This window comes from Zea mays, chromosome 1 (genome assembly GCF_902167145.1).
Source record: "Zea mays cultivar B73 chromosome 1, Zm-B73-REFERENCE-NAM-5.0, whole genome shotgun sequence".
Classification (NCBI taxonomy): Eukaryota; Viridiplantae; Streptophyta; class Magnoliopsida; order Poales; family Poaceae; genus Zea; species Zea mays.
The window spans coordinates 71,752,171-71,764,112 of NC_050096.1; the positions used below are offsets into that span (position 1 = coordinate 71,752,171).

General features: G+C 41.1%; 1 protein-coding gene across 6 annotated transcripts; it reads right to left on the reverse strand.

The window, feature by feature from the left end:
- Positions 1-3,061: 3,061 nt before the first annotated feature.
- Positions 3,062-5,097, reverse strand: LOC100281645 (uncharacterized). 6 transcript variants are annotated; one of them, XM_035966851.1, is made up of 4 exons: positions 4,565-4,966; positions 4,211-4,379; positions 4,025-4,103; positions 3,062-3,813 (listed from the first exon to the last, which is right to left on the reverse strand). In XM_035966851.1, the coding sequence occupies exon 4, from the start codon at positions 3,711-3,713 to the stop codon at positions 3,339-3,341; it is 375 nt and encodes a 124-aa protein (XP_035822744.1). In that variant the 5' UTR covers positions 3,714-3,813; positions 4,025-4,103; positions 4,211-4,379; positions 4,565-4,966; the 3' UTR covers positions 3,062-3,338. The 6 variants fall into 6 exon arrangements, with proteins under 6 accessions (XP_035822744.1, XP_008675248.1, XP_008675217.1 ...); XM_008677026.4 differs by having other exon boundaries at positions 4,211-4,438; NM_001348962.1 differs by having other exon boundaries at positions 3,155-3,813; positions 4,025-4,379; positions 4,565-4,906.
- Positions 5,098-11,942: the final 6,845 nt, after the last annotated feature.

An 11,942-nucleotide genomic window follows, 5' to 3' on the forward strand; every position in this document is an offset into this window, starting at 1 on the left:
TTGCTCTTCTATATGTGAGATGTTTGTAGTTATATGTGCATGCATCTGAAATACTTGCACTTCTATGTACCATATGCTTCTTCAAACAGGTACCACCACCTCCGCTCTTCGTTTCTCTACAATACTTGCACTTGAAAACCGTGCTAACATTCTCTCCATGCTCTTAGACTATGTCCGACATGTCTCTTACAAGAATATTACATACTTGATATAAAACATCTTCACATATATGTCACATATAAACAGTTAAATAGTAACAATGTCTGGGCACTAAACTAGCACTTAAAATAGGCAAAAAAAATAGCATCTAACAGTAAATCATCTTCACATATAGCCGAAAACCGCCGGTTTTATAAACCTTGGACACGCACTGGCGCAGGAAGACGGACGGCCTCGTGCAGAAAAGGTGTTGCGGTGGGCACTGGCCACTGGGCACAGCGCAAGCGCAAGGGTCTAGAGAAAAGGCCGGGCTGCTTCCTCCTTTTGGTCACCGGATCATACTGGTCATGCGCAGCATGATTGGAACTGAGGCGGCCTGCCGCATAAAGATCTCTCTTTTTCGGTGATTCGAACTTTTTCATTGTGCTAATGTAATGTAATTGATTGAGCACAGTACAGTAGTAGAATTTTCCTCAAAATCATGGAAGTTCATCTCAGATCCTAGATTCTATTGATTTTTTTTAAGTGAAGATGTCATTTTCCTCCTCCAAAGTAAGGCCTTCTTTGGAATAAAGTATTATTTCCTAAATCCTGTGTTTTTTGTGCTTTTAACTGATTTCTGTGAAATATTTGTACTATTCCTATAAAATTCCTATGTTCGGATGTTCCAAAGGAGCCCTAAAGTCTCTCTGTTTTTTTTTTTTTACAGAAGACAGAACCAACCCACTTTGCGCAAGCAGCCACGAACCTTGCCGAGCCACAGTTGGAAGCGGGTGCAGACGAGGGATGGGTATAGAGTCCGTCAATTAGTGGGAGAAACAAAGCATCTGGTGTTTAGTTTGTGGAGTCATTTTATGCTTAATGAGGTGATACATCATATATCCATTCCATTAATTTTGGTAAAATCAACTCACTCCTTATGTATATATTAATTATCTATACTATACTTAAAGCATCAGTTTCAACGGTCGTCATGCGTCATTTTTTACAAATAACCTCTCATAGCTATTTCAAATTAATCTGCTGCACGCTATAGATGTCAAACGACGCCCTGCTAACCAGCCCGTTAGCTTGTCGATCCATTTAATTAAATCAGCGTAAAATATTAAAAAACGGCACAGGAGGTGGGATTCGAACCCATGCCCTGATGGAAGAAGGGCGGGAGACATTGGGTGAAACTGTCTAACCAATAGAACATCACGGTAAGATATTTTTAATATTGAATATAAATTGTATATAGGTATATACGTTTTTTTGTAAAATAAAAAAATAATCGTGTCGGGCCGGGCCAGCACTACGGGCCGAGGCTACAGCCCAAGCACGGCACGACGTTCTTTGCTCTTACAAGCATTAGGTCGTTTCTGAGATAACATTGGCGTAATGGACTACATGGTGTTTGAGGTTGCTGAATTGGATTGAGCAGCAATGATTTGTCACACTAACAGCAAAATAAAAGGTTATTTGTTGGTTTTAAACGTTAGTAATTGCTACGAAGTAGCGTAATTTATATGGAGCGCATCCATTTTTTATTGATGTCTGACTTTCGCAATCACTTCATATTTTGATCTATCTTTTTTAAAAGTTTGGCTTCATGGGACTTATTTTATAAACTTGATCTCACAAACTTTCTCTTATTTGGTCTCTATATGATAGAATTATGTCATTTTATAATCTCAGTTCATTCAGTCAATCGTTGTGAACTCTTTTCTAATCGCTCACTTCATTGGCTGTGTTGTAACAAGACATATTTGCATGGAGTAATAAATAACATCAGTTAGCCAAATCAAAAAATATATTATAGAGAGCGGAGACAATCAATAAAAAATCTTGAATTTTTTTTGATAGATAGTTTATGTAGGTATTGTTGTAAGCCGTCGCAACGCACGGACAACCAACTAGTTAGCTTATAAGGAATGGGGTGATGATAGATCAACATATTCTATTACACAAACCAAATAAAAAAGCGAGAAGAAAATGAATCACTTTATTACTCAAACCAAACACACACACATATATATATATATATATATATATATATATATATATATATATATATATATATATATATATATATATATATATATATATATATATATATATATATATATATATATATATATATATATATATATATATAGTCAACCAAACCCGCCTAGTCCCACAACCGAACACGCACCTAGGAATTCTGGCAATTCCAAAGTTGTACTAGTACTTGATGCCTGTGCATAAAAGAGTCTTTTCGCAAGAGAATCTTGCGGAAAACCCCACGCCGACAAACGTGCTCTCGTGGCAAAAGCGCTTTAACAGATTCTCGCAGCTGCATTTTTTCCCCCGTTCATTTCAAACAGCTGGTGCAGTCATCATCATCATCCAATGCCGGATGGAACGGCCAGCGTTTAACAGATTCTCGCAGAAAGTGCCGCCGCCGCCGCCGCTGCGAGAGAGTCGTCGGGACCGCTGGAAAGAAGCGACGGTGGCGTCGCAGGCAGGGGGGAATGCACCCTTCTCCGCAAGTGAAGCGAGCATGACGAAAGAAAAGGAAAGCAGGAGGACAGCATGAGCTCGCCAAAAGATCATGACTTTGCTCTTGGATTTCGGATTTCTCTTCTCTGACAGTGTAAAGCACAGATGAAATCAGTGGGGGGGGGGGGGGGGGGGGGGGGGTTCACCTGTTTGCGTCTGACATCTCATGAGTTCCCTTGGATTTTTCTGGGGGGCCATCATGGTCAGCCATGGCATCGCTTCCTGAATTAGGTTATCGAAAGGACCTAAGCTTTGTTGTGTTCCCTGGTGAATGATGCAGAGTAAAAAAGAAAGTGGTCTGCCATCGACAAATCAGTTAGCACAGCAAACTTCAGTGTAGTATATGTTTCTCTGGGAATTCAGACAAGTTCACCCTGTATGTTGCGTGCATCGTCCATGAATTGCATTGCATCGAAAATACAGACTAATCGCATACTAAGTAGTAGTAGCTCTTAGCAACAAGAATATGGTAACAGTCGTAATGGAGACATATAAATAGATAGATAGATATATAGCGTATGTCGATAGATACAAGAAGAGCTCAAGTCAGAAGACAAAAGGGAGGTGGTTTCGCTGCGGCTGGTGGTACGTGGCTAGCTACTGTACTTAGTACTGCTACTCCTTTTCTCTGCGAAGAAGAAATGCCTGGCAACAAATCAGTCGAGGCCGGACCTGATCCTCTTGTGGCCGGCGCCCGCCTGGTGGCGGACGGTGCCCACGGACCCGCCCTCGGACGCGGCGCGGCCGCCGCCGCCGTCGGCCGCGGCGAAGAGCGAGGAGAGGTCGGCGTAGAGGTCGACGACGCGGCGGATGTTGTTGTTGAGCTCCCTGATGAGGCCCACGTTGCGGGAGAGGTCGCCGGGCACCTTGGACTCGTGGTTGTGGTTGATCTCGTTGATCAGGAGGCGGTTCTGGTCCAGCAGCGTCTGCACCTGCACGAAGCTGGTCTGGAACGCGTGCAGCACCTTGGTGTCCACGCCGGGGGCCCCGGCACCGCCGAACCCGGACAGCGTCGTCTCGCCGCCCTCCATCCCTTATCGATCTCCTCCTCTCTCCTGTTGCTGTTGGTGGTCGTCGTCGTCGTGCGCGCGGTCAATTCTGCACTCCTGTGGGCTTGTGCGCGCGCAGAGTCTGCAATGGAGAGGAGCGGGAATCGGTGAGCACGCAACTCGCAGGAGATGGGGAGGCTGCCTGGGATAAGGAAGGAGGAGGATTTGGTTCACAGAGTGCGCGAATTAAAAAAAAATGAGTAGTACTTTTTAAAAGCGCCAAGGGCGGAGACAAGTTTCACTATTCGGACATGAGGGGGGTACTATGCTACAAGATCAGACGTAGTACTTGCCGAATCTTTCCAGCTTGGGCCCTAAAAATCGGCACAGATCTCGGAATTAACTGCCGCGATTTCCTTCCCCCCTTGCTGCCTGTACTCGAAGGGAAGGCGGACACCTTGATCATCGATCCATGACGACGAACGAGATAAAAAAAAAGGAATCCGGGTAAACGAAAAGGTGGTTGAGGGGAACGAAACGGTTGAGATCCGGAGCTGCGCGCAGAGTTCCCGAGAGCACGTGGAGACGACCTCGGGAGCGAGGCGAAGAGGGCGGCGGAGACCCGGGAATCGGGTCCGCCCGCCGGGGGCGACGGAGCACGGACCGTGGAGCCGGGTCGAGGCGAAATCGCAGCGAACCTGTCAGTGACTGCAGGGCAGGGCAGGGGTGGAGGAATTCAGGCGCGGGCGGATCGGACGCAGCATCCCCTGCCCGAACACGGTGTTGAGCAAGAGGAACGAACGGGTGAATCGAGCTCCGGTCAGCTCAGCACCAGGACGATTCCCGACGAGAGAAGAGAGGAGGAGGGGGCGGGTGGTGGTGGTGGTGGTTACCTCGTCGTAGTAGTAGTAGTACGCCGCCGCCGCCGTAGCAGCAGCACCTCCGGCGAGGTGAGCACTGAGCAGGGTCCTTGCTTGCTATCTATGCTTCAGATGCGCAGGTCAGAGGAGGAGAGGGAAGCCGCGAGAGAGCGAGCGAGGAGGGGATGGGTGGAGGAGGTGGATGACGATGGGGAGGGAGCAGGGGAGGGGGGAGGAGGAGATCAGGAGATCCTCAGACACACGAAACAGGCACAGGCAGGCTGGACTGTTTTTTTTTTTAATTATTGCCGAGAATGTTCGGCCGGTTTCTCTAGAGGAGAAGAGAGGAGGCAGCGGCGAGAGACGGCGAGATTTGAGACACGTCTTGCCTCTGCTCTCGCAGCCGTCTCGTCTCTCGTCTGTGTGCGGCGCCCGCTGGCTGGATTCGGTGTACTACGCGGCTGTCTGCTGATATTTCTCTGCCCGTGCATTGACCGGCAAGAGTTTCGAATATTTTAGCTAAAAATATTTATTTATTTATTTATTTATTTAGCCTATTGCCTGTGCCCTCTCTCTCTGGCATTGTAGCAACTCTCAATTTAATCTGTCAAAGCCTCTTCAAAGGTACTCCCTCCAGTGCAGTAAAGGTAGTCGTTTAGGACATGATTGTGCATACCAAGGAGTGATTAATTATCATAGAGTTTTCCCTGTTTGCCCATATTAAATAGGAATATGGGTGCATTAACATCACTAAAATAATCAGGCTTGATTGGTTGCTGCAGCAGCTCCAAGGCATTCTAGACTGAAGGTCTTAAATGCATCTTTTTTTGTGCAATTACTAGGGGCAACAACGTCCAAATCCCAGACCCACGCGCGCTATGACTTCTTTTTGTGCACGCTCGGTCACGCGCAGGATGACTTCTTTTACTACACCGGAGGGAGTACTACTCAAGTCAAATTGATGAATACCGGAGTGCAGAGCAGCAGTACGAGTACAGTACAGTGGACGGAATGGCTAGAAACTTTTCGACCCAAGGAGTGTGGAATTCAGGTCAAATTTCTTGGAATTGCCAGACAATTAATGGCATGTGCCGTCAACAGTACCTACCTTAAAGTCATCTTCCTTCTCTGCACACGCATTCGAAGTTTCAAACCTTTGTAGTGAACATTTTTTATATACTACTCGTGCAGCAGTGTGACATCTCTTGCTCGTAACCTAACATACGTCTTAGTCAGCGTCTGTTTTATCGATCCGATGCTATATAATCACATTTACTTATGTATTTATTAGTGGAATAAATTTATAGACACTCTATTATATAATAGAGTCTTTTATTATCTCTTGTGCTTGAAAAACTGTTTTGATGTCTCTCCACTATACATGCTCTTACGTCAAACAAATTTGGTACCATAGTATTAATATCTAAAGTTACTTTCAACTCTTTAGACTTTATAGTCATCTAGAGATTACAATTATATACTACTCTCTTCGTTCTAAACTATAATCCTTTTGCATTTTTGTGTCAAGTTTGACTGATTCGTCTAATTCAATTTATAGAAGAAAAAAAATAAAAAAGTCAAAATCATACATATATATGATAAACAATATTACACTAAAAATTATTGTTATTATGAAAAATTTTAAATAAGACGAGCTAATTAAGCTTAGACTAAAAAGACAAACGAACTACAAATTAGATCTGGTAAAGTACTTTTACGCGAGTTTTTGCATGAGTAATGCACGCATGCACGACGCAACGGCCAAAAAAAACAAAAAGAAAGCATGCTAGGATGCATGAAGAGCGGTGTATTCCGCTTCTAGAACTTTGTAGAGGCCTAAATATTGTACCGCTATGTCTTGACAGCCTGTTAATCCGAGGTTATTTGCAGGTATAAATACTCATTTTAAAATAAATCCCTCGAATGACAGGTATTTTAAGTCTAAACGGTCTTAAATAAAAAATATCAACTAATTCCTCTACTTTTATATTTCAAATTATAAGATGTTTTAATTTTAAAAATACAAAACTGTTGCTATACATTTAGATATATGTTATGTTTATATACATAGCAAAGATACGTAATAAAATTAATATATCCGAAAAAGGTATTTTTTTTATAATTTTTAAACAGAAAAGGCAAGAAATTATGGATCATGTTGAGAGCTGCAACTTCGGTTTACACTGTATGAACATTAGAGGTCGTTTGGAAAAAAAAAGTTTCGAAATCAAAGACATTTAAAGTGAATATTTGTGTCCCTAAACGACCCCAGTTAAAAATATTATTAACTATAAAGTTATAGAATTCACTGAAAACTACAACTCTGGTATATATCAATATCCAATGTTATTTTTTTTAAAAAAATGAATTCTAAAATCTAGCGATTTAAAAAATATTTAGAATATATTAAATAAAAAGATAGCAATAGAAATACAATTTAAGTATAAAGTTTATATCAATACGACTTACATGGTGAAGTTATGTTTTTTATATATAAGAGAAGGGGAGATAACAAATGATAGGGAGACTAGGGTCATCAAAGTCATCCAAGAAATCACTTTGAAACGGTCAAAAGTTTTTTCTAGAAAAGTTAAGGCATACTTGTTGTCCAATCTTGATTTTTGAGGGGTTTATTTTTCAAATTTAAGGGCTAGTTCAAGGGTGGTTCAGACTTTTTTTTTGTATGTACTCTCTCCGTTGCAAAAGCCAAAAAGAACCCAACATGTTAACTTTATCAAATATATATAATATCAATATTTATAATAACTAATTAGTAACGTTAGATAGTTCTTTGAATATAATAATTTTTAAAATGTAAACTTTGCTTAATATTTTTTTACTAATTCCATCGAACTTAAAAGAATTTGATCAACACTCGTTCTATAGCGTTTTTTAATGGAGATGGAACTAACTCGTTGGTTGGACCTTGGTAAACATCTAATAGCCGGCATCACCAACATCATCAAATCCCCCAACCATGCGACGGAAATAAAACAAGTGACAGTGACATGTGCCATCTTCATCCGTAACATTTTTCTTCAAGTTTCATTTGGATCCGTCATTTTCGGCCATGTCTGTACTTGTGCGGTTGGACACGGCACGGGAAGCTTCCCATAAACGCCAGGACACGCTTCACGCTTGCCAAACGAACACGCATCACTTGGCAGGCGGCACAGGCGCAGATGCCGCGTAGCAGGGGTAGACCAGCTAGGCCACCACAAGATCAGATCTCCGATCTTTTCTTCTCTCTGTAGCCAAAATTTGCTTCGGCTACAGGGCACCGATAGCCGTGTTTGCTGTCGACTGGTCATTGTGTTTTCCAAGACACCGGATTGTTCATTTGGGATTGAAGCTAACTTCGCACTGTTTTGTTTCCAAGACAATCTATAGAGACAAAAAAAAACATTGTATGAATAATAAAAATCGATACGGATTAAAACCAAGTAAACATGTTGACCAATTTTTTTTACTAGCTTGTAGCTAAATTTGCTCCGACCACAAGGTATCTATACACCAATATCATTGTTTGTTATCTAAGGTTATCTCTAGCAGCTTACTCACATAACTATATTAAACTACACTCTACAAATAGTGCAATTTATAATATAAAACAGTGTTTTCGTTGACTATACGAGTAAACTGCTGACACGGTCCAACATCTACTAGTACTCTTTTAGTCCTTGTGTTTTCCAAGATACCTAATGATTTCTTTTGTTTTGCTTTTGTTTCTTTTCCTTATGAGTATAAATTAGCCATAAAGTTGTTATAACCACTACAAAGAACAAGATCATTTCCGGCGGCCAGAAACCGCTAAAAATAAGCTATATATCGCTGAAAATAGTTTATTTTCGGCAACATATGATCTATTTTTGGCGGCTTCCGACCGACGAAAAAAATTAGCCAAAAATAAAGACTAATAATGCAAATATACCACATACCACTGTAATGTACTTATAAAAACTAATAATGTAATAGTACCAGATACTAATATAAAACTAATGCCACAAATACAATATACCACTAATCACTGAACCACACACATTAATGGAATTGTACTAAAAAATAATATTAATCACACACCCTAATCAAACAAACATAATCACAATTACATACTAATTTTGGTTGCAATTGAATAACGACAACCGAAAATATAGAATAAAATACGCAAAAAACAACAGTTGTATGGAGTGGTGGCTAGCCGGAGGAGGGCTCGACGCCGGGTCGGGCTGCGTAGAGGGAGCGACGACCGAGAGTGGTGCGGGAGGAGGGTTCGGCGACCGGACGGCACGAGCAAGGGTCGGCGGCGAGTGCGGGGGCAGGTCCGGGGCGGGTGCGGGGGCGAGTCCGGTGGCGACGGCGGTGAGGCCGGGTCTGGAGCAGCGGCGCGACGAAGAGCAGCAACTGCGTCAGGAGAGATGAGGGATGGAGAAGGAAAGAGAGAAGAAAGTTGTGGGACTAGTTTAAATCTGTTTATTTCCCGCGGCTAAGTCCTCAACCGCCGAAAATAAGTCCTCTCATCATTGTTGTGAACTGAAACCTCAACTTAAGAGATCTTTGAGCCTCTGCCTTCCTATTTACCTGTCGGCGGCCACTCTAAAATAACTTCTTCGTCTAGTCATTCGATCGAATAACGGTCTCAACAGACTCATGATTAGCTCTCTTATCTTCGTAAACTTCGACAAATTAATGTTATAGTAGAACCCAGTGCGAAAGAGTCTCTAGATAAGTTGGTTAGATGGTTCGATGTGCTCTACACCTAAAATCGGATGAAAATATATCTCTTGTTTCTTCGACACCTCTATAATCATTCAACACCTCTATATTCATTGGTTGTTTCATAATTACCACCAAGACGAGCCAAATTAACATTATCAGTGTATCCAAGGTTTGCATACACTTTCATCCCTAGACGCTTTGTGTTTGGACCGATTGCCGCCCAACAGATTTCTTCCTCAACCGCTTAGCTCAAGCTCAGTCATATCCTCGACGTGCTCCTCTTTAATGTTGCTGACGCTATCTCGGTGAACGGCTTCGGACGATGTAGACATTGGACCTAAAGCACATCTTAGATGTGTGCCGTTTATTAGGGCATGTACAATCCTATTTAATATAAAATAACTTGAATGATCTCTAAAAGTTAGATAAAAAAATATTAGGAAATAAAATAGACACAAAGATTTACGTGGAAAAATCACCTCCAATATGGAGGAGCAAACAACCACGAAGAAACATGTCTACTATCAACCACAGAGTACAAGTTACAGAGAGAGCCTATATTTATAGGCGTATATGAAAGCATATTCCAAAACATATTCAAAATATATAAAAGGAATTAGAGACATATTACAACAAATCTCCCTTTGACTCTAAATCCATATAAATGTTTTCCAAACGCCACTAGAATGCTAAATTTGAATATCAACCAAGTCTAAGGAATCATTAGACTTGAAACTGGAGCACGACTTCGTATCATCAAATAACCTTTCTTCAGGAACGCAATAGAAACAACTTCAACATCAACTATTGAACATTGCAAGTAATAGAGATTATTCAAACAGTTGCCCTTCAAGATAATACGATTGCCACGAGAAACCTTAAGAACACCATCAATAGCCACAAAATTGAATCTCATTGCTTCTAAAGTGCTCAGAGAAATAAGATCTCTCTTCAATTTTGGAACAAAACAGACATCTATAAGTTTCTTAATACTGCCATCATGAACTTGGATATAAATAGAGCCGATTCCAATAATCTCACATGTGGATCCATCTCCAATAACAACCTCACCAGCATGCGACTGAACATAGTCAGAAAATCAATCTCTATGCGAACAAATATGAAAAGTGCAAGCGGAATCGAGAACCCAAGAAGAGCACTTTTCAACTGAGGCAACAAACAGAGCTTCTCCAATATCCAAAGTTTCAACAAAACCTCCTTTAGCAGAAGACTTATCCAATTCTTTTTTCTTTCTCTCCTCTTTATTTCTCACTTTGGGACACTGAGAAATATGATGAGTATTTTTTCTGCAATAACAATAATAAAGGTTGGATTTATGATCTCTAGATCCCTGAACAATTAAACCTTCACCTTTGGGTTCAAAACGAGAATCAACATCAAAATTTTCCTTGGACAACAAATTTGACTTAACATTCTTAATGGACAGTAAAGTATGATTACCATAAAGCATAATTTCCTTAAAATGCTAAAGAAGGGGCAATGAGACTACCAACAAAATTGCTTTATCTTCATCATCTATCTTCACATCAAGACTCTCAAGGTCCACAATAATTGAACTAAATTCATTAAGATGTGACTGCATAGATGTACCTTCTGACATGCGAATAGTGTAAAGACGATCCTTGAGAAGTAGCTTGTTTGCAAGACTCTTGGTCATATACAGCTCCTCCAATTTCTTCCACAATGTTGCTGCGAATTTTTGATGCATTATTTAACACAGAACATCAAAAAATAAACTGAGTTGTATGATGGACAAAGCTCTCTCATCAATATCATGTCACTTATCATCAGTCATGTCAGCAGGTCGTGTTTGCAACGCCTTTTGAACAACCGACTGGGTAAGAACAACCTTCAACTGAATCTGCCAAATAGCAAAACTAATTTTGTCATCAAACTTCAGAATATCAAATTTAGTCGACATAATGCGAGATAAAAAAAATTCCGAAGTCAACGACCCAGTGGTGGCGGCGGCCACAATGTGGATAAAAACAATGTGTCTAACCCTAGCTTTGATACCACTTGTTAGGAAATAAATAGACACAAAGATTTATGTGGAAAATTCTCCTCCGATATGGAGGAGCAAACAACCACGAGGAAACAGATCCACTATCAACCGTAGAGTACAAGTTACAGGTAGGGCCTATATTTATAGGCGTACATGAAAGCATATTTAAAGACATATTCCAAATATATAAAAGGAATTAGAGACATATTCCAACAAAAAATATAAGAGACATGCTCTTCACGACTCTCCATGCATATTGTCTTTTAACTGTATTTATGGTTTAACGGCTTAAGGTTGTATCACAAAGTCTCTTAAATGTCTCTTATACTTAGAAACTCGAACCGGCGTATCAAGGTTGTACATGCCCTTAGTAAGGATGAAGATGGGTCTCAGTGCAAGGGCCTTCAAAAATGGACTCGATTTGGAAGCGCAAGAGAGCCTAGGAGGTGGAGCTAATTAAAGAGCGACAATGTACTAGCATAACCAATAAATATTGTGGAGGGCACAACGGGACCCATCTCCTTATATAGGCCCTAGTTTTTTCTAGCTTCTGGTCATCAAAAGTTGTTGCGGACTATCAAACTTCCATCTTTTCAGTCAGCTTATATAAGAATTGCTTTGGTAAAACCGTCCAAAATCAATATGAACACAAACTCGGTCGAGTCGTCA

Excerpts from the sequence above, each read along its gene's own strand:
- LOC100281645 (XM_008676995.4), bottom strand. The coding sequence starts at position 3,713 with ATGGAGGGCGGCGAGACGACGCTGTCCGGGTTCGGCGGTGCCGGGGCC.